General features: G+C 45.9%; 1 protein-coding gene across 4 annotated transcripts in view; it reads left to right on the top strand.

Moving 5' to 3' along the window:
• The window catches only part of ELOVL5 (ELOVL fatty acid elongase 5), a 70,168-nt gene extending 46,875 nt beyond the window's left edge, over positions 1-23,293 (top strand). For all 4 annotated transcript variants that reach the window (XM_068557167.1, XM_068557168.1, XM_068557170.1 and 1 more), the window contains 6 exons: positions 1,347-1,534; positions 15,001-15,078; positions 15,887-16,058; positions 17,740-17,864; positions 20,016-20,150; positions 21,423-23,293. In XM_068557167.1, coding sequence (XP_068413268.1) covers positions 1,347-1,534; positions 15,001-15,078; positions 15,887-16,058; positions 17,740-17,864; positions 20,016-20,150; positions 21,423-21,566 — 842 coding nt within the window. In that variant the 3' untranslated portion in view covers positions 21,567-23,293. The remainder of the gene's footprint in view (positions 1-1,346; positions 1,535-15,000; positions 15,079-15,886; positions 16,059-17,739; positions 17,865-20,015; positions 20,151-21,422) is intronic.
• Positions 23,294-26,541: the final 3,248 nt, after the last annotated feature.

The raw sequence follows: 26,541 nt of genomic DNA, 5'->3' as shown, positions 1-26,541 counted from the left end.
AATTTAGGGTGTCTGCAAGAAAGGAGACTGACAGTGGTTTCCCAAGTGGATGTATGCTCCACTTAACCTATGCTTGTCCTACAAGGTCAAGGGAGAGAGCATTGGAGAGAGTAGCAAGATGGTCCAGCCAGGAGCTCAAAGAAGGGGCTGAGACACTGTCCCCACTTAGCCCCAACCAGCATGTGCCTCTGAGCTCCACAGTGGGGGGGCCTTGGAGGGTATGTAGAGTCAAGGGCTACAGGTTTGGGGGCTCACCGTAGCAGGATGCAGAGGGGAGCGTGCTGCAGAGGTGGCTTCCTGGGAGTCAGCCAGAGGATGGAGTTGAGTCTTGCAGGGAACATATAACACCCAAGGGATCCGGCTGCCAGGGAGTTTGCACCCAGCCACGGGAGGGCTGTCAGGTTGCCGCCAGCAGCTACTTGGAGTGAATTTTCCTTTTCCTCCTCCTTCCTGCCTAGGAGAGGGGAGGGGAGCCAGGGAGGTCCCTCCTGTGCCAGTAATTTCCTTGAATCAGTATAGGTCTTCTCTCTCAAGCTTCTGTTCTTCACTTACTGGTCATTGCTGCTTCACCCTCACTTGTTAAAATATCATCCCCGCTGCTGTTGCCCATGGCACTCGTGGCAGACGCTGCCTGTTGAATCAGAGACGATCACTGAGCTGGCTGAGTGGCACGTTTTCTGAGTCTGCGCAGACTGGCTGACACTGGGCTGAGATGGAGGGCTTTGGAGCTCAAAGACTGCCATTTCTAGGGTTTCCTTGTCCCATGCATGATTCAGCAAGCCTGGTTAATCAATCCAGTTAATGGAAAATTGAGCTTTCTCCTTGGTTTCTTTTTTTTTTTTTTTTAATTTATTTATTTATTTATTTATTATTTATTTTTGGCTGTGTTGGGTCTTCGTTTCTGTGAGAGGGCTTTCTCTAGTTGCTGCAAGTGGGGGCCACTCTTCATCGCAGTGCGCGGGCCTCTCACTATCGCAGCCTCTCTTGTTGCGGAGCACAGGCTCCAGACGCGCAGGCTCAGTAGTTGTGGCTCACGGGCCTAGTTGCTCCGCGGCATGTGGGATCCTCCCAGACCAGGGCTCAAACCCTTCCTTGGCTTCTTTAAGATTCTTTGGAAAGGATTTTTTAAAATTATTTAGCAGAACCTGTGAATAATAACGCATGTCGTTATTCAGAACATGAATGTGAGCCTCACCTTGAGGCTGTATACTGAAGACAGTTCCTCTTCCAGTTGCTTTGTTGGCTTGGGAAGTTTTAATTAATGTTTGAATGTTTGAAAAACATTGTTTCTATTTTTATATCTACTTTGTTAATCACTAAATGTTGTTTCTTTTAATATTTTCCAGATCTCAGAGTAAAAGGATGGTTTCTTCTGGACAATTATATCCCTACTTTGCTCTGCTCCATCCTATACTTGCTAATTGTGTGGCTGGGACCAAAATACATGAAGAATAGGCCGCCGTTTTCTTGTCGGGGGATTTTAGTGGTGTATAACCTTGGACTCACACTGCTGTCTCTCTATATGTTCTGTGAGGTAGGTCAGAGGTTAACACAGCTTCCTCTCACTTAAATGTACTCGTGTCACCGTCCTGAATTGTGCTCCTAAGTGGAGAAAGGCAGCTGCATGGGGGGGAGAGAACAGGGAGGGCAGGTACGGTAATGCGTTTCGAGGATGTTATAAAATCGATGTTTCAAAACGCCAGAGTTATTTGTACAAATGTGCCTTCTGGGCACATCTATCTAAAATAGAAGGCTTTGCTATGGATTCTTTTGTTATTTATGTTCTGTATTATACTCAGAATTAAAATAAATATTTTCAGAAATACTCTTACGCAAGCAGAACACAGAGTAGAAAACGAACAGAACGCAAAAAACAGATCTGTGAGCCTTTTATTATGAAGCGTTTAATAAATGCCTGGTTCTTGTTTGGAGGCAGCCGGGGAAGGAAGTGGGCAGAGTCTGCATTTGCTATGTTTGTGGTCGGTCAACCTCTCCATCCTGATCTGATCACTGTAAACAGCTTGGAGCTTTGACAGGTTATTTTTTTCAAAGCTAAGAAGACTAGATAGTGAGGTCTGCATTTAGGGTTGGAATGGTCTAAGTTCAGGCCAGATTATTTTTTCTATATAACAGGGATGTTGAAAACCAAATTTGATGATCTCGAAGGCTTAAGTAAGAGTGAAAGACACATCGGAATCAAAACTTAAGCCTCCTATTTTGACAGTAGAGTCACTTAGCCTTTAAAGCTAGAAGGGGAGGAAAGCTCCCTCCGTGATAAGTACGATTTGTATGCATTTTTAGGGGCAGAACTACACTGTTCAGGTTTACAGTACAAAATTACTGCTAAATCTCTGGGGCTGAGGCTTAAGCCATACATAAAACAAACACTTGCAAGACCTCCTATTTGGATTTTTAACCTTTCATTGTGGCTTTAATTCTCCAAGGAGTAGTAAAGGAGAAGAAAAGAGGAGAAATCAATACGAATCTTGCAGTGAATTCCCCAGCAGCCTCGGGCTGTGACGGGGGTCTCCCCGTCTGCGTGTGGGCGTGTGCGGGGGTGTGCGTGTGATGCAGGAGCTGGTGGGAAGCAAGTGTCTGATCGTCAGAGGCACTGCCGCTGGGAGAGGTCTAGGTCTGGTCCCCCCAATGTGTTTCATAAGCCAAGGTAAAGGTTTTATGACTAGGCTGGTAGATGCTACTATCATTGCTTTTATGCCTGACAGTATGTGAAATGCTCACAACTCCTTTTTTGCTTCCTTTCTGGCTAGAGCGAAAGCAGTTTAATTAGCCTCTGAGATGGAGATTGCGGGCCTGGAGGCAAGGGCAGTGCACAGGAGTGGGCCCAGCACTGTGCTCATCTCTGTGTTCCAGGGACAAAGCCGCAGCAAGCTGTCAGGTGTCTTAGAGCAAACCGTTTACTTTCCCCTACTTGATAGATGGTAGAGCCATTTCCTTGAGAAGGCTCTTATAGAGTTTATTATTACGCCTAGCAATATTCTAGAGAAAAAGTACTTAAGACTATTAAATCTTCCAGAACTTAAGTATCTGCCTTATATGTTTCTCAAGCCCTAGAGATATAATTACAACTTCATAATTAACCTCTCAAACAGGTAATTCCCTGGTAAAGAGGGGAAGAAGAGTGCTGGGTAGATTGCTTCCAAGTGCATGTGGCTGAATTTGGGGGGTTCTAAAAGCATTATAATAGGAAGTACAGATTTCCCTCCAAGACAGCTTGGCGAAAACTTTGGAAGATGTTGAGCAGTGTCAAAGCCCTGAATAGAGAGATTCAGGAAATAGACAGAGGAGGAAAATAACATGCTTAACCCACAATGTAGAGTACATAGAGAAGTAATGGATAAGGGGGCAGTAATCCTTAAATTAAACCAAGTTTATAAAAATAGGCCCAGATCAGATATTCCCGAGTTGAAAATAAACCCTAGTACCCACATTAGATGATATTTCTTTTTGATTTTGTCTGACTTTTTTTTTTTCCTGTACTTACATAAACCCCTCAGGAATACCCTTATAACATATCTTTTGTCAAGTTTTAAATTTCATTTTAGCTACTGGTTTTTCCTCTTTTTTTTGCTTAGCATTTATAGTCCAGTGAATACTGAAACACGGGGCAGTCATGGTGTTTTACAGCAGAACAAGCTGAGGGGGCCATGGAGCCCAGCTGGGCCCTCATTTCAGGGAAACATCCCAAGAGTTGGAGCCACTGCCTGTGGTCACACCATTGGCATGGTCACAACGATTAGTCTTTATTTACCCTCCTGCTTATCTACATATTTGGGTCTGTAAAGAATCTTAAAAATAAATATGTAGCCATTGATATTTTTGTTTGTTTAATCCTGTGGTATGAATTCTCAGCTGCCTTGGCCAAGTTCTAGGTTAATATAAAGAAAATTAACTGTTGCAAGGAGAGAAGAGAAATCTTGAAAGAGAGAGATAAAAAGGAAATGAGAGAGGAGTCACAAAGTTTTAAAATGACTAGAAGAAAAGTAACCAAATGACTGTCTTATAACTGTGAAACTGAGTTTTAAGATACAGAAGGAACTTGGTCATAGCTTCTGCATTTGGTAGAAAGAAAATTAAAAAGAGAGACGTGGCTTTACTTCTGATTGCCTCATGAACTTGGTGTTTATTTCTGGGAAAGAGGTCATAATCCCTGAATAGAAGTATGTTTGAAAGTGGTATGTTTTAGATTAGGAGTAGAGGACTTCATGGCAAGCATTTTTTCATTTATTAAATTAGGTGTTGTCTAAGATCACAGTCAGTGGTAAAGGCTCAAATAAAATGTCAAGTTATAGAAGAGAAACAACTTAGTTTGCATTACTCACTCAGCTTTGTAAACCTGTGTCCTCATAGCAAACATAAAAATCTTGTGTGCCGTTCCACCCACACCCCTACTCCTCCAGCCCACCTCACCCCCCTCCCCACTGACCTCCCAGGTCCAGGGCATGTTTCATCTGAATGGAAGCCCCACTGTGTTTTCAGACAGTGTATCCACACATCTTTCCCTTTGTCCCCAAGATTGAGAATCCCCACCCACCAGATGCCAGATTGTGGCTTTTCCCTCATTGTGCAGGGTGTACCTGGGCTGGACGCAGGTTTCCCCTGGCTCACCCAGTAGTATAACTCCTTAGTTAACATGTCAGACACTCAGGGGGCTGCTCTGTCCTGACCTGGAACTTTTTTGGTATATCCATCCGCCCTGCTCCTGGCCTCTGGTCTCTGGTCAGCAAAGCAGGGAGGATCCAATTGCTTGGTTTGTCACGGTCCGGAGGGGAGCATCCCCGTGCAGGGATCGCGGGGCTCAGCAGTAGCAGCAGGAAGCAGGGTCAGCACGCACAGCACGTCAACCTTGAACTTGAATGGAGAGAACGGCTGGCTGCCCTCCTTAGCAGCCTGCCCCAGTGCCCCATCCACTCAAACCCCCAAGACCAGATTGTTCCTTTCTTTGCGTCTCTGCCCCCCTAGAAACTCCACTTCCTTCAAACCTAAGCCTGCCTCGGTTTGACAGTCCCCGTCTCGCTTCTGAGGACCCTTCTCAAGGTCAGTTCCTCTGTGACATCTTGAGAGGGCTTGGCTTTAGAGCAGTGATCCCAGCCTCTCCTGCCTCCCCGTGGTCCCGAGGAGCCTGACGCCTTCTCTCCCATCACGGTGCCCCCGGGGGTGCCCACGGTGCCTCCAGCCTTGCGTCTCTCTCACGCACCTCACTGGCTGTAGTTACAATGTTCCTTCCACATCTTTTCCGTCCCCTTGTTAGCATGGCTTCAGCATTAAGGCATAAAAAAGCAAATGCCAGAATGACGTTTTACTTTATTTAACAAAGATAAATCACAGATTACAAACAAGATTATTTTGAGTGTTTGTTTATTCCCTTGCAGTTAGAACTGTGTGTTGTGAAGTAGTGTGAGAAAATTCAGTGAAATGAATCAAACATTCAGAACATTTAAAATGTAATTTTAGAGAATGATTGATAGCTAACTCGATAGGTGATCTGAATTGGCATAGATTCAAAACTTTTTTCTTTCCCTTTGCAATTTTTCCTTAAAATTGTAAGTCCAAAACTACTTCAGAATATGGAAAATAAAATCATAGAAATATTATATTTATCTATGCACCTAACAAATATTGACATTACTGGTTTGAATTTTTTGTTTAAAAAGGAAGACATGACAAAAATGCATCTAAAGCACAGAAGTTCGTTTCTTTTCTGGATATGTTTTTATACTTTTACTAAACATGTATGTATATGTGACAACTTACAGAATATTCTGAGACAATTTTTTTAACTTACATAAATGGTGTACAGTTTATACTCTTTATCAAATAGCTTTTTTCAGTCAGCATTATATTTTGAGAATATATGTTGAATCTTATGGATTTCATTTCATTAGTTTTAACTTCTCTGTATTATTTCAGTGTTAGAGTTTATAATGCCATTTTATCCATTTTTCTTTGGATGGACATGTACGTTATTTCCAATGTAACAATTTTGCATTGAGATCCTTGGAGAATTATCTCCCAACACTATCTTTCTCCTTTGCAGAAACTTCACTCTTGTTTTGCATTTTGCATTTTTTTAAGGTATTACAGAAACAAAATTGTATTATTTTCCTAATTATTCTCCAAAGCAGCAATTCTCATGTGCGTTACTAGCTAGAAATAAATGTACATGCTGGCATTTGAGATAAAAGGCTTTTGCAGTTAAGAAGGAATTAAAAAGTAAGTTTTTTTCTTGATCAGAAACCTTCCTCCCCAAACAAACAAAAACAATGTTGCATTGAATGTTGTTGGACATGTCCCTGCGTGCAAATGTGATTGATTTATTTATTTATTTAGGCCAGGTATACACTTAGGAGTTAATGACTGAATCTTGACACTCTCTTGTCTTTTAGTGGGGAAATTTTAATCCATTTTCATTTAGTATAATCGTTATTTTGGAATAATTTCTATCACCTTTGTGTGTGTGTGTGTGTGTATGTGTGTGTGTATGTTTTCTTTGCTCTTTTTTTATTCCTTTCCTGCTTTCTTTTGAATTTTTTTTTTCATTTTACTGATTTAAAAGTTATTCTAATTCTATTATTTAGTAATTACCTATAAGTTTTTAACATGCACCCTTGACTTAATAAAGTCTAAAGTGAATTACTGTTTCTACTCCTGAACAATACAAGGACCGTAGAAGATCTGGGCTCTGATCCCCCATCTTCCATGTTATTGTTGGCAAGTGTTTCATTCCACCTCTTTATGAGGTCCTAAACAGTCATCATTACAGTCTGTGCTTACTGATTTTCTTTGCACACTGTTCATCTGTGAAATCCATTCTTTCCTTTGAGGTTCAGTTTTCTTCTAAAGTAGTTCCTTTTCTGGGAAGGGTAAACTCAGTCTCTGTTTGAGCATCATTTATGTGACTTTATGCTTGAATAGTATTTTAGCAGGGCGTAGAATTCTAAATTAGCAGTTATCTTCCCCCAGCACTTTGCAGATTTATTTCAGAGAAGTCTGCCGCACTCCCATTTTTGTTCATTTTGTAGGTAATTTTTTCTTTCCAGATATTTCTAAAATTGTTTAAGAATGAAACAGAGTGTGCCTAGATAGTAATCCACTTTTATTTATCTCACTCAGGATTGTGCACATCCAAGCTGAGAATTTCTGTGTTTCTTAATTTGGGAAAGTCATCAGGCATCATATCCTCGATGCTTTCTCCTCTTTCACCAGCTCTGGCTGGAGCTCGTATTAGACGTGTGTTGGACATTCTCACCCCTATGTATTCTCTCGTATTTTTTGCATCTTTATTTCTCTCCTGCATTCCTCTAATTCACTCGTATTTTCAGTTGTGTCTCATCTGCTCTTTCAGCCATTTTTAGTTTCAGTTACTATACATCTTTTATTTCTAAAAATTCACTGCTTGTTCTTTTTTTCACTTCATAACATGGAAACATTGTTTTTTTTCCTAGTTAGATACAACTGTGATCTCAAACTTAACCATTTGCTGTATTGCTATTTGAAAATATCCTTTAAAAAATTTTCTTTCAGCTATAGCTGTGAGGTCATGCCTCTGGGAATAATTATTATATCAACGTTAATTTTTTTTTTTTTTTTTTGGCCACACTGCACAGCATGTGGGATCTTAATTTCCCGACCAGGGATCGAACCCGCGCCCCCTGCATTGGAAGCACAGAGTCTTAACCACTGGACCGCCAGGGAAGACCCTATGTTAAATTTCTTTACCTTTTTTAAAAACAAAAACAGGACAGTTTGTTGGGTGTCCCGTGTAAGCATCCCAAGCTAGTATTGCTGGGGTCATCTCAGGTAAAAGTGTCTGCCCCAAATAAAAGAGATTTTTAAAAGAACTGGAATGTAAGCTCACTTCCTCTTTTCTGACTTATTTTTTTAGGGGAAGCCTCACCTTACAGTTTGGCATTAGTGGTGTTGGAGTTTTTATTTATTTATTTATTTATTTATTTATTTATTTATTTAGTTTTGGCTGTGTTGGGTCTTCGTTTCTGTGCGAGGGCTTTCTCTAGTTGTGGCAAGCAGGGGCCACTCTTCATCGCGGTGCGCGGGCCTCTCACTATCGCGGCCTCTCTTGTTGCGGAGCACAGGCTCCAGACGCGCAGGCTCAGTGATTGGGGCTCACGGGCTCAGCTGCTCCGCAGCATGTGGGATCTTCCCAGACCAGGGCTCGAACCCATATTCCCTGCATTGGCAGGCAGATTCTCAACCACTGCGCCACCAGGGAAGCCCGGTGTTGGAGTTTTTTTGGTGTTTCATGTAGCATTTCTGCTTTGTGTTAACGGGGGGGAGGTGATTCAGCTTTCACGCAGTTTGCTGCGCTGCCAGGACCAGACGTCAGTGGTTTTTTTCTTTGAATCTTCTCTTGAAGATTTCCGATGCTGCTTTATGCGGAGGATGAGAGAAGTTGAGCATTTGACGGGGAGGGTGTTTTGCTTGTGCTTTCCGCCCCCTCTGTAATTGTGGCGTCGGTGCTGTCAGCACGTCTCCCCAGGCCCCCGACAGCACTGCCTCCCCGGCTCTGGCTTTGAAGGTCCTCGATAGAGCTGCAGAGCAGTTGCTCTGGAGACATTATATTCTAAACGGTCTTGTTTTTCTTTCCCTTCAGGCTTTCTTAAAATAGATATGTTATTGTGGAAAAAAATAGGATTTGGAAAAACACTTAAAAGACCTGGCAAGTAATTACTGACTTTTATTTAGAAATGATTTTGTTCCCCAAAATACTTTGAAAAAGACATTTAGTACTATTCTGCCTTTCCCCATTGAACAGAGGTTGAAACTCTGGTGAGATGAATACTTATAGGAAAGACCCAACTATTGCCTAAAACACTTCTCACTCACAGTTCCCTTACCACTGAAACTCCTTGCTCAGAAAGAAGCTTCTCTCAGGGAGAAGCAACGTCTCAGTTACCTGCCTGTCCATTTACCTGGCACTGCCCTGAGGGAATGCCTGCAGTGGGCGGATGGAGAGAAGGATTCAGCCTTCTGACAGACAGCCTTCCCCTCAGCCGTACTCCCGGGGCACAGGGAAGGGATGCCTTCCAGTAGAGAGGAAGCTTTGGCTTTGGTCCAGAGCCAAGGCCTGACTCCTCTAAACTGACCCTACAGACCTGGGTAACTGAGCCTTACAGCTGGTGTAACAAGGAACCAGTCTACAAATCCTCCACTAAAGCAGACTCAGTTTGTAAAGCAGGAGTCAGTAGGTAAGCTGGATGTCTCTCTTTAAAGTATGCAGAGGATGCTGTGGTGGGGCTTCTGTATACAGTCGGAGCAGCAGCAGTGCAGACCTAGTAGTCACGAGCCTTCAAGCGCTGGGGCAGAAAGAGCAGACATTTGTGTAGAGTCATAGCAAAGACGTATATATATAGTGCCTGCCTTATGCCAGGTACTGGCTTCACTCACTGTTCATCACACTGCCACTGTCCCCTTTCTGCAGAGGCAAAGCCCCGGGTGGACCTGGGATTCGAGTCTGTGCTTCAGGCCATTGTGCGTCACTGCCTCAGAACACTGAGCCTCAGCTTGGGTTTTCTCTCCCAGCCAGTCCCATAAAATATAAAATGAGTGTTTCTTGTGGGGTACGGGGAAGCAACTTACCAGAAACCACCTCTCAGGAGGCTGAATAGTGAGAGAAAAGGACTGCCAGCGTGAGTGGACAGGGCCCAGGGTTGAGGGGAGAATGCCAGACATACCTGTGTCAGGCTGGGCTGAGGACAAGCTGTTTCTTTGTGCTTTGTTCTGAAGCCTTCTCTAGTGTACAGAGCCTGTACTTATGACGTATACAAGAGTATTGCAGTCGGCTGTAACCCAAGGGGTTCCTGGGCCTCAGTGGAAGAAAACACTTTTAGAGGTCACGGGTATGAAATTATCTTAATGGGCATCCTTCTGTTCTGGACAGGAAAGATTTGAAATTCAAAACCACATGCTTTGACTTGACCCTGTTCCATAATGGCACTGCCAGTATTGGCCAGCTAAACCTGGGAGAAAGAGGTACTTTTAGTTTGGGAGTAGCTGATGGTTCATTTGAAACCAAACATCTGCTGAAGATAAAGATGCAGCAAAAGGTCTGCTTTTCCATAGAATTCTTCATGAATAGAGTATCTTCGCTGTGTTCTTACTAAAGACACAAAAACAGACAAAGAAGGTCAGAGGAGCTTGGAAGTGCTGTTAGAGATTGTATTTGGACCGAGAGTCAGGATTCCTAGGTGCTGGTCCCAGCAGTGCCACCGAGAAGCTGTGTGACTTCGGACCAGCCATATCACTACTCGTCTCTGTTTCCTTAATAAAAACATGAACTTGTACCGGGTCTAAAAAAGTACACACTTGTAGTAGATGCCCACAGGAACAGTCAAATCTGGGAAGATGTCAACCTCACACACTTTTGGTGGTGTTGCTTATTTTAGCAAAGTCCCTCGGGTCCTGGGATGGTTGAATTTCAACATGCATAGTGTCTGTTCCCGTTACCTTTCATTCCATTTCTGCTTAGGGGGAAGTAACCACACAGCTCATCAAACCCGCATCACTAAATCCATTAGCCCCTTTTGGAAAGGGGTCGCCTTACTGCTCTTGGGTTGTTGGGGTGAGTGACTGATACGGGCCACACAGGATGACATTTTTCTGCTTAAAGTGTTTCAAATGATCTTGTTTCTTGAGATGCGTTGGTGGCATTACAGAAAGTGCCATGGAAGTGGTTATCATGCTATAGGGTATACATTTGTGGTTAAATTGTGGTGTTAGATGAGAAAAGTCAACTCTCACCTAGACAATCAGCTAGAGATGAATCACTCCGTGAACTGCATCATCCAGACCCAGCTGTGATATTCACCTCAGTTGTCTTCTTTAAATGAACAGATGCATGAAACCACTTTTGGTTATTGAATTTGTCTCGTAAGGAGAGAAGGAAGCTTCTAGCTAGGCTTTAATTATAGCTCTGCACACGCCCATGGCCTAATTGAAGTTTGCTTTACTCCGGAGAAGGAGTGGTGGTTCACAGCGGTGCTGTGTGTGTCTCGGTTACTGGGGAAGAGCCAGGTGTAGGGTACTTAGTGCTCCGTCGGTTGCTCTTGGAGTGGCCGGTGGCATCAGGAGCTGGGGAGGTGGTGGCCAGCTGCTCGCTGTGGCCTGCTTTTGCATTGGAGCACGGACCTGCCCTCTCGGGGTGACTTCCAGAAGTCAGGGTAGAGCCCTGTCCTCACTTCCAGTGCCTCCCCTTTGGTCCCACGTCCTGGGCCCTCCCTGGGGCTGCAGTGTAATGAATTTCCAGGGATGGCCCAGAGCAGCTCTTGGAGGGAAGCCAGGCCTGGCGAGAGCACTGTCTCCTCTGAGGCGCTCCTCTCAGGCTGGAGGGGAGGCCAGGCCTCGGCTGAGAGCCCCCGGGCTCTGTTACTCAGACATGCCGTTTTCTTCTGACGGGAATGGAGAGAGCGGGACCCTGATACTGGCCACTTGTACGGAGCGTGGCTGAGAAGCTTAGGTGAATAAACTTGAACTCGGGTGCTTGATCCTCATGTGTCAAATATCCTGTCCCTTTTGAAGCCAAGGATATTTAAGAATTAAACTCCATGTCACCAGTATGACATTTGATGAGGACTGGTTTTCGTCTTGTAAACAGAAACTTTTTTTTCCCCCTGCAAGTAAAACATTGGGCCTAGATTTAAGGGGCAAGAAGCAGCACCTTGAACACTTTGTTTGTTGTTATTGAGCAAATATTTGTTCAGCATCTCTTATGTACGAGTCCCCGTTCCATCTCCCCCAATCCCCGTGATGAATTCTGTGGACGCAGATATGCAGCCGCAGCCTCTGAGAGCTTACAGAGGAGCTTCAGACAGAGCCAGTGACGGGTCTTAAAGGAGCACGTAAGCAAATAGGTGTAAGTCATGGCACCTAGGCTCAGAGGCAGGGGACTGGCTTCAGCTGGAGTGCTCAAGGGAGCAATCATGAAAAACAATAAAATTTTAGGTGACCTTTGAAGGATGAATAAGATTTTGAGAGCTGGAGATGGGGGTCCATGGGTGCAGAGAGCACTGCAGTTGAAAAGGATAAAGTAATGGTCATTTCTAACCGTTGCTGTGCTTATCCTCTATACCAGGTTGGGTGAGATAAGCATTACACACATCTTGTTAACTTCTCACGGCAGCCTGAACAGGCCAGAGTATTATTTTTATCCTGTTTGAAGAGTGAGGAAAATGAGGCCTAAAGAGCTGCCATCTGTTTTTATAAATAAAGGAACAGGCATGGTTTGCTGTTTCATAGTATTTTTTGTGCTCCCTCCCTCCCATTGGTGATGTAAAAGAACTACAAGTTTCTGTTTTTAAGGAAAGGCTTCTGTGAACAAAGATTTTACATTCTCTACTGGTGTTTTTGAAAGTTGTTTCCCCTTTTTTAATGCCAAGGGGCAAAAGCAGATGTGCTTAGAGGGGATGCCCAGAAGTGGTGACAAGTTTGCTTTGAAGTATTCACACTGTCTCTCCTAGTTGCTCCTGTGACCAGAAACATGGAATCATGAAACAGCCAGCTGAGCTCAAGGGGTGGGACTTTCTACAAGGGAAACAGATTTTGCACTTGGAGAATGTATCTCACCTGGGAGAGGCTCACACCTGTGATCTAGGCTTCTTTATCTCCATCCTTTAACCCAGCGGAGTTCCAAAAAGTTCTTTCTCTGTACCCTCCAGCCACAGAAGAAAATTTATCAGCTCCCTCATGGGGTAGAAGGAAGGGCAGCAAAGAACATTGTGCCAAGACGACACCTCTCTTCCCTCAGGTTTCCACCCCAGCGCGGGCACACACGCACACACACGCAGTCCACTTTAGACTCAGGCTTTGTATCTTGATTGTTGGGACTTCTGATAGGTCCACATGCGGTGTGCTTAACTGGCATGACTTTAGAAAGGGGAAGACCAGAAAGATAATATACCTTCCAATAAATTACCTATGGGTCTGGTTTTTCAAAGATAGTATAGTGTAGTTTATGTGTGGTCTGTTTTCAAAAAAATCTTAATTTAGTAACTGTAGAAAATTAAAACAGAACCTTTGGAAATAATTTAATCCAGCCTCATCTGCTTACAGTAAAGAATGACCAAGGCCTAAGGGAATTAGCTGGCGTGCCCCAGGTTGCTAACTAGCCCTGGTACTTCTGCCCCTAATCCTGGGTTCTTTTCATCATAAAATGATGGGCTGGTCTTTGGCCACAAAAACCATGTTAGCTCTTAAAGAAGTTAGTAGAAGGAAAACTAGATTGAAGCAGGGTGTTGAGTGTGCTGGCTCTTGTCTCTGAGGGTGGAAGTTTAACCCTTTGTCTTCAGACCCTTGTGATCAGCTGATGTTCCCTGAGGGCATCTGTGTGCAGCCAAACTCTGTTGGAGGGCAGTGTGGGGGAAGGTGGTCAGTGCGAGGTTCTAAAGTCCTGTGTCTCGGTTACATCTTACGTGCAGCGCTGGTGGGTGAACCATTTCTTACATGAATCAGGTAGCATGAAACCAGTGGTTCCCACTCCTAGTTTCACACTGGAATTGCCTTGCAAACTTCTGGTTTAATGGTCTGGGGGAGGCCAGGCATTAGCAATTTTTAAAAGCTCCCCCGGTGAGCCTGTCCTACAGCTGGAATGGGAGCCACAGCTTAACAGTTCTCAAACATCAGCTGCATCAAAAATCACCTGTGGAACAACCTGATTTTACACCGCGGAGCTTCACACCCAGAAATTTCTGATTCAGTGGGTCTGGGGTTGGGCCTGAGATTTTATATTTCTAGCTGACTCCTGGGTGATAACTGCTGCTGCTGCATCGGGGCCACACTGTAAACCACAGGATTGGATTCTCTAGGGTTTTGGCTCTGAAGCTCCAGGCAGGGCTCAGGTATTTGCATGTCTTTTGAGTTCCCACGTGATGCTGGCGCAGCTGGACTGGGGAACACGTTGAGAACCACACTTGGGGGCCCAGTGGCCGGTTCCTCGTGTTGGCTCCCCAGATGAGCTCAAGCACGACAAGACAGACCACCTGAGGTTTCTCCTCCCGTGGCCCCACTTGACCACCAGAGGGAGAGCCACCGGGAACAGCTGAGGATGCTGAGGCTTCAGGAGGAGGGGGTGAGCTGCGGTCTCCGTGGAGAAAGGCGCAGCTCGTGGGTGTCTGTCCGGCTGGAACATAGTGGACACGCACAGGGTAGTCAAATCACACCTTCCCTCTGGGCCGCTGGAGCAGGTCCTTAGGTCTCCCCCTAGCCGGGCGTCATCCTCATGTGTGGGTGAGGCAGCTGAGGCCCTCATGGAGAACTGGCGACCCTGCAGCTCTGCACCCCAAGTCCGGGGTCCTCGCTGTGCCACCACAGTGCCTACTCTGCTGCAGGTGAGTTCCGAGGCATGGGCACGGTTCCTCAGTTCGCAGAGGTCTCATTCATGGATCCGGAGATGACACAGCAACGGAACACAGTGAAGAGGCTCAGGCTGGACTCGGTGGCCCCAGGCTTGCAGCAGGGGGGCTCCAGACCAGCATCAGGATCACCTGGGAACCTGCTAGAAATAGGAATTCTTGGGCCCCACCCCAGACCTGCCAGACCAGAAACACTCCCCAGCAGTCTGCCTTTCACTGTGCCCTTGAGGTGATTCTGGTCCTACACACTCAGCTTTGAGAAAGCCTGTGGTTTCCCCTGAGGCCGCGGCAGGGCAGGACCCAAGCCCATGATTGGATCACTTGGGCCTCGGAATTGGTGAGGTGCCTGTGACGGGCCCAGGGGAACTGAGGGTTCTGGAGAGAGGCAGCCTGGCAAAGCAGGGCCTGCCCCTTGTGAAATTGAGTCCCTAGTCATTTAAACCCCCCTTGGTTCACAATCCCTTGTCATTATGGTTTTTTGCCCGGAGCAAACTTGCCTCAGCACAGCCCAAGGTCAGTCTGCACAGATTCTCAGATTAATGAACTTTAATTGAATAGGGCTTTTCCTGGTTCTTATTTTGTTGATGATTAGCTTTTTCCCTTTTTCTTTGTTTTCCAGTTAGTGACGGGAGTATGGGAAGGCCAGTACAACTTCTTCTGTCAGGGCACACGCAGTAGAGGAGAAGCAGACATGAAGGTATTGTCTTTTTTTTTTTTTTAATAACTAAATTGTTCAAAAGACAAGATGGCTGTCCAGATAATCCCTGTGGACATTTTTTAAAGAACTTTAAAAGCAGTATGTGCACATGGTATGAAAACTTAAGCAGTATGAAAAGTATAGAATGGAAACTAAAATCTCCCTGTCTGCAAAAGGTAAGTCCTGTTAACAGCTTCCAGGGGAAAAAATGTGCGTGCATTTATCAGTGTTTGTGCTCTGTTTATATAAACAGGATCGGAAGGATGTCTTAAGTGTTTTAATCATTCCTCTAAGTGGCCTCTGAGTGTGGTCTGTCGATTCCAGCTTCCACTCTGGCGTGCTTTTTGGGTTTTGTTTTAACAAAACGCTGCAGTCTACCCTCAGCGTGGCAGTCATTTCCTTAGAGACCCCATGTGGCACGTTTAATTGGGCAGAACCTGGCACTGGATACCCTGATTCCTTTCTTCCTCTGCCTCGTGTCTGTCACCTGCCCCACGCCAGCCCCTGAAAGCAGAAGTGCCTTTCTTGTGGTTTTCTTCCTCCGATGGCTCTGTAGGCTCCTTCCAGAGGGAACAGGCGGCCTGCAGGGATCTGTTAGAGTCATGAAAGGGGTTGGTGGACCTTTGAGAGCTTTCCCTGCCTTCACTCCCCGCAGCCCCCCACCCAGCCCCCGGTGTTCTGGTTAAAGGCACTGCAGAGTGACCGGCTTTGGCGGGGCCAGTCGGTGGGGGCGGGGGGTGGGGCGGTGCGGAGGGATCCTGGGGTTGAGTGCAGAACCCGGAAGACGCTGATGGCCCCTTCCTCCTAGATCGTCCGCGTGCTCTGGTGGTACTACTTCTCCAAGCTCATTGAGTTCATGGACACCTTCTTCTTCATCCTGCGCAAGAACAACCACCAGGTCACAGTCCTGCATGTGTACCACCACGCCTCCATGCTCAACATCTGGTGGTTCGTGATGAACTGGGTCCCCTGTGGCCACTGTGAGTCTGGCATCTTTGGGGACAGGTGTGAGCGGAAAGGCTGAGTTGAAACTAAGGCTTTGAGAAAAGGTGTTGTTTCTGTAGACATCTAGGTCAAGCCTTTGAACGTGGTGTCCAGGTTGCCATTAATGATAGTCTGCGGGGCCTGTGCACTCAGCAAGCTAACAGAACCTTTTTCTAGTTTGGTGCACATCCTGTGCTGATTTGGCAGGATGAGGGAAAGACCAGATTCCCAGCCTGGGGCACATGAAGAAATCAGGACAGAGTTCTCTATTCCAGATTGTTCCTGATCCTTGTTTTCCCTATAATTTGGAAGATGTTTGACTGACAGGGACAGACCAGGAAGATGGAATCACACCATGGAGTGGGCACCGGAGAACAAGCTTTAGCTATAGTGCCTCAGGGAGTCTGCACATACTCTGATATAGTGACCCTCGCCTTCCTGAAGCGTGTTTAGCTGAGCAGCTTCTGTGACAAGCGCCAACATTTGAAGTAAATTCTCTAAGAAGGATGTGGACCGCTTGTAGTCTGAAGTGTCCTATAATTTCCAGGGATTTAAGTTGTTCCTGTCAGTTTCAGCCCAGGAGTTCTAACATGTCCCAGTCAAAATTCCTGTCATCCATCACCAACAGATTTGATCAGGACCCCTTGAGTCTATTCACATATGTTTTTCCCCAGGATAGCGCCACCCTTGATTAACTTGGCCCACCAGGATTCACATAGAGGATTTTAGGACCAGAAAGGACTTTCCAAGTACAGCCCGTTCCAGTTTGGGAGAACCCTGAGACAAAAGAAGGGTTGGTAGAGCTCACACCTCATGGCCATGGGTTACCTGACTTAACTTTCTAATAGAAACGGCACCTCCCCACATTAGAAGAGGACCTTAAATGTCAAAGATCCCACAGGATGACAGATCATCACCAGCCCCACCTGGCCGATGAGAAACAACCAGAGAATGGACGTGACTTGTCCAAGGTCACGCAACCAGTTACTATCATAGCCCAGCCTGGTGTGTCTGACCGCACAAGGGGGAATGCTGGTAGCTTTGCTTGATTGCTTACTGTGGGGGCAGAGGGTGGAGAGTCTGAAAAAAGACCTGCTGGTCCTACTGGAAATTATAAATTAAGACGTAAATAATGGGTCTCTCATCTCTAAGGAACGAGGCTCTGGACTCTATTATTGATAAGAATATATGGCCTCCGCACTGCAGTCCTGGGGAATAATTAGGAGGTGATTTCAAAGGCCTCTCCAGACCTCAGCAAATGTGTAGAGACAGCCAGCTTTGAACGTACTGCCCGTCGGCTGTCTTCCCCACGTCTTCAACGCAGCAATCAGAGGCACTTGGGCAGCTGCCTCTGGGAGTCACTGGGGGCCTGGCAGCAAAACCTTTAGGTGCCAGAGTGGGGCAGGTGGTCTCCTGACTCCTGTGCTGGATGCCCACCTGGTAGCTGCAACAGACCCTGGGCTTAAAGCATCATGACGACTGCCTTCCCCGGGTGGAAATTGAATTCTGATTGCATGCCCGTGCAGTGCCAGATTGCTGCCGCCGTGTCTGCTAGCCCCTGTTCAAAAACACTTTTTTTTTTTTTTTTGATTTAGAAAGAATCTTGGATTTTATTTGTGACCTATTACATATAAAACATTGAGGCATCCTCCTCCCCAATTCCCTCTGTTCCTGCAGCTTATTTTGGTGCCACACTTAACAGCTTCATCCACGTCCTCATGTACTCGTACTACGGTCTGTCGTCCGTCCCTTCCATGAGGCCGTACCTCTGGTGGAAGAAGTACATCACGCAGGGGCAGCTGGTGAGTGACGTGGCCTCTTTGCCCCGGGACTTGCCACCTGGGGAACGCCGAGCTCTTCCTGGGGTGCTCTTGCTGCCCTCCTGGCTTCATTGTTGTTTACTAGCACCTAAGATGTGGCTTTCCCATCTCTCTCTCTGGGTCCAGTTAAACTCCTTGAAGTGGGCAGAGCAGGGAATCGTGTTCATTTCAGTCGATGGAGAGACCGTGCCTGTGAGCGTGCAGCTAGTTGGATTGCGGAACAAGGACTAAATCTTAACTCTCTAACTTCAAGTTCAGCCATTTGTTCTGAGTTTGTGCACAGAGCATATGTGTGTGCACATGTTTTCTAATTAGAACCAAAATCCAAGGTGAAATCTGTGTATCTGTGTTTCCAGGATTTGCTGAGAGGAGCATGAGCCCAGGGTGCTAGCTTATTAGGCAGCAAGGATGCAGGTGCCGGGCCACCTCTCAGCCTGTGTGGTGGTGAGGATGGCACTGCTGTGCCTCAGGTGACAGCCCCCTTCCTGGGCCCACGTGCCAGGGCCACCCAGCAGCTGTTCGCACTTGGTGGTTATTTCCCACCATCCTTTTTAAAGCTTTCCTCAGCTGTCAGTATATTATACATCCTATTCCTTTCCCTTCCTGATTTCTTTCATAAACTAATTATTAACACTGTTACTACTCACGTTAAAATCCTGACATTTGTTGAGTTTACTACGTGCCAGGCTCTCATGTCAAGTAAGCAGTTTTACATGGATTGTCCCACTAGCCTGATTTTGTGTTATTACCCCTATTTTATAGATGAGGACATGGGGGCAATAGGCCAGAGCTAGCTAACCTGTCGATATTAGATATTAAACCCTTGGCCCTGACCTTGCCTTATTGGTACATTTTTTTCTAAGGAAACCAAGCTGATTCAGATCCCTCCAAGCCAATTGCGATTTTTCAATATTGAAAGATAACCTTCTGGGAAAAAAAAATCTGAGGAGACCTTCTGAGCTGCTTATGTGTTTGGCGTTTCGTTATCATCTCTTTGCCAGCGGCTGGACAGTCCTTGTTAATTTTCTTCTTACCCACCTGTGAGGAAGGATAATTGTTCTTCAGCATCCCTGTTACACTTGAGAAGTGACGCAGAGATCGATTTGCTCCACGCAGCGTGGCTCTGCAGAAACAGAATTTAGAACAGCCTGGAGAGCTGGTCTCCCATTAGGCTCTGCCCTTTGAGGTAGAAGATTGCACCCAGTTCGCCTAGATTTACTCTACGCACCACTTACAGTTTCTTCTCAGTCTAGAATACTTAACCTTAAAAAAGGAAACAAACAAAAACAAAAAACAGTTCCCTACATGGAAGCACTGAAAGGTGGGCCCGAAATCCAGTGGGCAGAGCCCTGCCCTCCGCTGTTACTCCTTAAAGTAAGCAGCAACCATGCCTTATCTTAGCCCCTTCTCCCCATTTCCCCAGGCCCTTGCCCTGCTTCTCAAGATTGACTTGTCAGAAATAATCTAGGGAATTAGCGTTGTATGCCAATCAGAGTGTAAGTCTGTCTGCCAGCCTCAGCCTTCACCAAACCAGAAGGTCCACGGATAAGGATGGGGAAAGTGTCCCGTGGGATTGCACGTCCTGCGGTGAGGTCCCTGGTCCCTCTAAACATACACCCGACACCCATCCTTCCTTTACAAAGAAAACAAAAAACAAAACTCTTGCATCTCCTATACTGTATTCCTGAAGTGTGTGTGTATGTGTGTGTGTGTATTAGGTTTTTTAAACACGTTTTCCATTTTTCCCTCCAGCTTCATTGAGATATAATTCACATACAGTATTGTGTAAGTTTAAGGTGTACAACATTATGATTTGATATATGTATCTGTTGTGAAATCTACCCTCAGCAACTTCCAAATATACAACGCAGTGTTGCTGGCTCTTCCCCAAGCTTTAGAGAAGATGGTTTCAGTAGTTGGAAGGGGAGGAGAGTATACATAGGACCCATGCAGACGTATAACGAGTTTGGGTACGTTTAGCATATGCACCGTGTTTTTGAAATGACCTCTGTACCTACAGAAAGGTTAAGTGTTCCTTCCCAAACTTGGGGGTGCAGGGTAGAGCGCCCATCTGGCGGATGCCTTGACCCTGGGCCGTGGCCGCGTGCTCAGCTGTGTCTCCTCCCCCACCAGCTTCAGTTTGTGCTGACCATCATCCAGACCAGCTGCGGGGTCATCTGGCCGTGCGCCTTCCCTCTTGGTTGGTTGTATTTCCAGATCGGATACATGATTTCTCTGATTGCCCTCTTCACAAACTTCTATATTCAGGTAAATCTCCCTCTTCTGTGGCGGTTGAGATTTGGGGTCCTTGCAGCCAAGGCCCTCATTTGTTCCTTTAATGGGGAGCCCCTGCCTTGGTGGGGCTGGGGTGGGGGTCACTGCCAATGTAGGAGGAGGTATTGAAGTCTGTCCAGGCCTCTGGAGTTCCAGGTCTTCGATGAGGGAGGCTCGGGGTCCCTGTGGGAAAGCAGAGCTGTCCGGCAGGCCCCGTACCGCTTCCCTCGTGGCCACTGCAGACCCGCCATAGGTGAGTCTCAATCCCATGTCCCTCAGCCCCACTGCCCTAAACTTTGGGGCTTAATTAAATGTCTGAAGAAATTTCCATCACAGACCCCAGCTATAGACAGAACTCAGCCCAGCCTTTCGTCCTGGTTTTCTTACACTTTCTCTCCCCGCTGCTCAGGTTTGGGGGTGCGGGTCGTTCCCAAGTGCATGATGTGATGTAGGTTTTTGGTCCTGGAAGGGTCTGTTTAGGGCAGATTACCTACAGGGGAGCCTGACCTTTTGTGGCCACTGTTGGCTCCCCTGTGTCCCGTCACCCCTGGGGCTCGTGTGTTCGTGCTGCATGAGCAGGGCCTGGTTCTGGGCAGGCATACAGGGGGTGGTGAGGAGCAAGGACAGAGGGAGTAAAGCCGGGTCACATTGGGCATCCCTCCCCCCCCCCCCGGGAGGGGGGGAGGGGGCAGAGCAGCATGTTTGCCCCTCCCTGCGCCCCATGCAGACAGACACTTTTCCCCAGACACACCTGGGGTGGCGGCTTTGAGTTGTGTTCACATCTTGCCGGGCTGGTGGTTCATGCTACACTTTGGGGCATTCACCAGGTATGAGGGAGGTTAAAGGATAGGGCCCGACGAAGCTGAAGCCACACCTGTTTTGACTGCCCTCGTGGCAGAGCACTTTGTACATAAAGGGCCGAAATAGTTGCTGAAGTCATGAGGCAGTTTTGAAGGCAGAGGATGTGAGTGACAGAAGGTACCGCAGTGGGAGCGTGGAAGGGCAGAGCTGAGTGAAGTGTAAATTGTGTTTTCTGTCTAACTCTCAAATCACATGGATACAGTGAGCCTGTGACTCACTGAACTTACCCAGGCTGAGCCTCAAAAAATGGAAGAGTGATTGAAACCAGTGGCAAAACAACATTTTCCTGGTCGCTTGACCACAGACGTTGCTTCTTGATATGATAGCACTGGTCCCCAAAGGCGCTAACGTTAGGGATGCAGCTGGGCCTCCGCCGTGGTTCCCATCTGCCCTTATGCCTTGCAGACCTACAACAAGAAGGGGGCCTCCCGGAGGAGAGAACACCAGAAGGACCACCAGAACGGCTCCGTGACGGCCGTGAACGGCCACACCAGCAGCTTTTCTTCCCTGGAAAACAATGTGAAGCCGAGGAAGCAGCGTAAGGACTGAGGCCCGAGGGTTGACAGCCTCTGAGCCACGTCGTCTGATTGTAAGCACAAATGGATTGTGCCCAATGCTCGTTAACAGCTGCTGTAACTAGTCGGCCTACAATAGTGTGACTCACGTAGGACCTCTTCCATCAGTTCCAAACCCCTAGAAAATGTAGACAGATTACCCAAGTAGGCATAAGATTTTTAACATTTCTGGGCTCTCACCGACCCCTGCGCTAGACTGTGGAGGGCGTGTTGTTGTAGTACACGACACTGCTGTTGCCTTATTAGTTATAACATGATAGGTGCTGAATTGTGATTCACAATTTAATAACACTGTAATCCACACTTTTTTTTTTTTTTAACTGTAGATCATGCATGTGATTGTAAATTTGTATAATGGTGTTACAGTAGAGAAACACACATGCCTTAAAAGTTAAAAAACAGGGCCCAAAGCGTATTAGTTTAAATTAGGGTATGTTTCAAGTTTTTATTCATTTCTAATAGCTCTGTTCAGAAAAATCAAAGACCATGATTTATGAAACTATCGTGTGACACATAGTTTCAAGTGACTTGTACATGTGAAATCGGCACCTTCAGTTTTGTAATATTGGCTTTAAATCAGGCAGGTTCAAATCTAGTGGAACAGTCAGTTTAACTTTTTAACAGATCTTATTTTTTTATTTTGAGTGCCACTATTAATAATGTAAAAAGGGAGGGGGGGTTCTAAAGCAGTCTTGATGAAACTTAAAATATATATTCTTTGTCTTCAGGATTTTAGGAAGTGTGTAGGATGAGTAGGCCGTTTTAAATTTCAGAAGTGCTAAGTGTTTTTATACAGGAAACAAAGCCCATTTTGCTTTCCACTTGTGAGAGAAGATTTATACTTTTCAAGAGAGATGATTAAATGTTTACCATTTGACAGAGTCCCATAGATGAGCAGTGGGGAACTGGTTGCCAGGGTCCAAATTTGGGTTGATTTCTGTACTATTTGTTTTGACGTAAACTTCCTTTGAAAATGTGCCTAGCTTACCAAAATGTGTTAAAGGTGGGGAAAGGACCTTAGAAAAATTTAAGGTAAAATTAAACAGATAGCTGCAGCATGAGAGAACTGGGGAACTGGATAGAGATGGTTTGTTTAATGTAAATCTAATAGCACCTGTAATTTTTTTATCCTGCTTCAAATCTAAAGATTTGTTTAGAAATACTTGTTTAAAAATAAGACTGCTTATCATAAAATCATGTCTCATACCCTAGAGGCAGTGGTCAAACAGATAAGGACTGTTGTGTGTGTCATTTTAAAGTGTTGGAATTTAGCCTCTGAATACCTTCTCCGTTGGAGGAAAAAAACATTCACTGAACCACTCATGACACATCTGAGAAGGTCATTGACAATGTGTGAACGAATTGTTGGTTTGATATTTATGTAAATATCAGTTTATCATGCTTTAATTTTGCACATTCATATTATAGGGAGCCAGTTGGTTCTCTTAATTAGTCTTGTGGGATTTCTGTTTGGAAGGAGTCACAGCATCTGTTTACATTTACCTTATCAAATCTAGAATGTGTATATTTGTAAATGTATGTCTTCCTAGGTACTAGTTTGCGAATGTCTTTACATATTTCAATACAGAAAGTATAACATTCAATAGTGTGCTGTCAAAGTGTGCTTTAGCTCATCTGGATATACCCACAATGTTAAATAATGTCTAAACATTAATCATTAAAATGTTTTTGATGACCTGTGCTTAGTTTTACATTGTTTATATGCTGCTAATTCTGAATGACTGGAGAAAAATCCGCTCTCTTCACCATCTAGGAACTCACCCAAATAGATGTAAATAATTCAGTTTGGGAGGTTATATTGTGGCTCAGCCTCAGGAGGAGGGATCCCCACATCGTAAGACATGGTGGTGGCTGAACCCCAATTCCTTCCTCTAAGCCTTTCCCAGTTTGCCCACTAAAGGCCCCAGCTCGAAGTCCACTCCTTTTTCCTTCCTCCCTCCCTACCCCAGGCTATTAGAGTTACTTTCCTAGATCTAGACCAGAGGTCTGCACATTCTTTCTGTAAAGAGCCAGATAGTACATGTTTTAGGCTTTGCAGTCCACACTGTCTGTGTCCGCACTGTTCAGCTGCCTTTGGTATAGAGCTCCAAAGCAGTCACAGGTAATATGTAAGTGGGTGGGCGTGGCTGTGTTCCAGTAGAACTTTATTTGCAAAACCGAAGGCCTGTGGCCATAGTTCCCTGACCCCTACTCTAGAGTAATGAGGGCCCACCTGTGTCACATTCTTTGCCAAAGACCATTTCACATCCCAGACCCTGCCCCCCCAAGCCTCCCCCATTCTGACTTACCAGGTCCGTCCACATCCACGATGGAAATGAGGATACGGACAGCCCCTCTTCCTTCCCTCCACTTCGTACCACAGAGTCCCCAGTGCAGGCATGATCCTGGCTTTGAGTGTGTTCTGGTTTGTCAATATCACCTTAAAACTATCATCAGAAACTGAATTTAGTATTAGGGATATCATCTGAAAAATGCAGAGGACTTTGGGGTTTGGTGGTGATGATTACTTATATCCTTGTCCTTCCCCTCTGGGTCCAGAACAAATTGAAAAGACGTCAAAAAACCAGATTGGTGAAATCAGAATAGCTCATCTGTCACTGAGAAGACTGGTCGGTGATACGAAGACCACAGTAGGGCTCTGTGAATACCCTGGCTGCGGACCCTGTTGACGTACCACAGTCAGCACTGGCACACCAGTGGTTTTTGGCTGCCCCCAGTCTGTTGGTCTGGTGATGAACTGATTATTAAAATATTTTGAATGTCAGTCCTGGAATTTACCCACCTTCGACGACAAGCTCCCTTGCAGTGTCAGGTTCTGCCCTGATGACCTTACCTGCTCAGTAGTATCTCCCAATCCTGGCAACCAAAAAGACGCCCTCCTCCCCTCAGAGAGGTGAGTGGGTAAGAGGGCTGAGCAAGGCCAGACGTGTTCCCACCCTTTGCTCTCTCCTGTACGGAAGTGGAAGGGCAAGTTCACACACCTGTATGGAAAAGGGAGATTTCCAACTTCCCCTCTTGAGCAGCCTTGCCATTTATAGGAAAGGCAGTGTAGCCTAATGTGGGAAGCGCAGCTTGGGGGCCACATTGCCTGGTTGGAATCCTATCTGTATGATCTTTAGGCAAATTGCTTTAACTTTGCCTCAGTGTTCCCATCTGTCAAACTGGAATAATGTTAGTACCTACATTACAGGGTCATTATGAGGATTAAATAGATTAATGTATGCAAACCTCTTGGAACCACAAAGAGCACAGTGTGAACTCAATGTTAGCTGCTACCTCAGTCCGCCTAGCTGGTCCCTTTAAAGGAGCAGCTATTGTTTTACTGTTACTTCCTTGATTAGTTGCTCTAACAATCCTATCAAAAAGGAGAGGAAGTTACTTGGGTAGGATACTCTGTTAAATCAAGAGTTGAAAAGAAGGGGCTTCCCTGGTGGCGCAGTGGTTAAGAATCCACCTGCCAATGCAGGGGACACGGGTTCGAGTCCTGGTCTGGGAAGATCCCACATGCCGCGGAGCAACTAAGCCTGTGCGCCACAATTACAGAGCCTGCGCTCTAAAGCCCGCGAGCCACAACTACTGAAGCCCGCACGCCTAGAGCCCGTGCTCCGCAACAAGAGAAGCCACTGCAATGAGTAGACCCCGCTCGCCGCAACTAGAGAAAGCCCGCACGCAGCAATGAAGACCCAACGCAGCCTAAATAAATGAATGCGTGAGTTGAAATGAAACCAGCAATTGTTGGGAGTCAAAATGTGTATGACTATATTATTCCAGATTTTGTCAGAGTTTCAGAATTTCTGGAATCTGCTTTATTTCCTCTTGGGAAAACAGGACAGGTTCATCAGTCTCTGGTCTGGTGCATTATTCCTCCAGATCCCTGACAGCAGTTCTGCGATTCCATCCGCAGACACAGTGTATTTCATGTGAACCGATTTTAAACAGGTGTCTCCCACTATCCCCACGTCAGTTTGAGATTTCAATACTAAGCAGCTTCTCTTCAATATTAATTTGGAGAATATTGTCTTCGATGGAGAAGATGGCAGCAAAATAGTGGTTGCCTTAGTTTGCTTTCTGCTTTCATAGCATTGCATCACCAGCCACTAAGTCTCATTCCAGACATAGATTTAAAACTCATCTTTGTCGTCCTTGACATTTTTATAAGCTTTGCTTTCTCTCCTTTCCAACATATTTATGGCACTCACCCAAAGCGAGAAAGTTCCCAGGCTGACTTTTGCTATAGTTTGCACCCAGCTTGTGGAAGACAGCTTGGGCTCCAGGGCAGAAGTTGTAGGAACAGGCAGAGTAGGACCCAGTAACTGGTGATGCAGTGGTGGCCGAGAGCCAATCATGGTGGTCAGTGGCTTTCCCCTTTCTCAGATCATTCAGACTCTTCTGAAGGGTGCTCACCATCCCCTCTGTTGCCCGTATATGTTTTTTGTGTTGACCACCTGGTTCACTGGGAGAGCGCCTGGTGCAGAGGACTGAGTTAGATGTATTGGGCAAACAGGGATCCATGAGAAAAGACTTCAGTCCCCAAAGGAGCCTTTGTTAGACTGGCATCAAACATACACACAGATGACTCCCACACAGGGTGGTTTGTGGTGAGAGCGTGAGATTGACACAAATCATAAGAGTCCAGGGAGAGAGAATTCTTCTAGCAAGGTGATTAAGGAGAGCTCCTTCGATCTGAGCCTTCAAAGATGACTTGGATTTCAATAGGTGGCGGCTGAAGGTTGCCGGGGAGACAGCATTCCAAGTTCAGAAAACAAATACAGCAAACGAGTAGAAGGCTGGGACAGTGAGACACAACACATTTCACTGAACTGTTGGGTGTGTGGGAGAAACTGCTTATTTTTAAAACAAGAGGTAAAGTGGAAAGAGGGTGTAATTTGGGTGTTCCTATCGATCAAGTGTGCAGAATGTTGCTCAGA

The sequence above is a fragment of the Eschrichtius robustus genome, chromosome 12, assembly GCF_028021215.1.
Source record: "Eschrichtius robustus isolate mEscRob2 chromosome 12, mEscRob2.pri, whole genome shotgun sequence".
Lineage (NCBI taxonomy): Eukaryota > Metazoa > Chordata > Mammalia > Artiodactyla > Eschrichtiidae > Eschrichtius > Eschrichtius robustus.
Note: the sequence above shows the minus strand (reverse complement) of the source record. Positions and strands in the feature narration are given on the sequence as shown.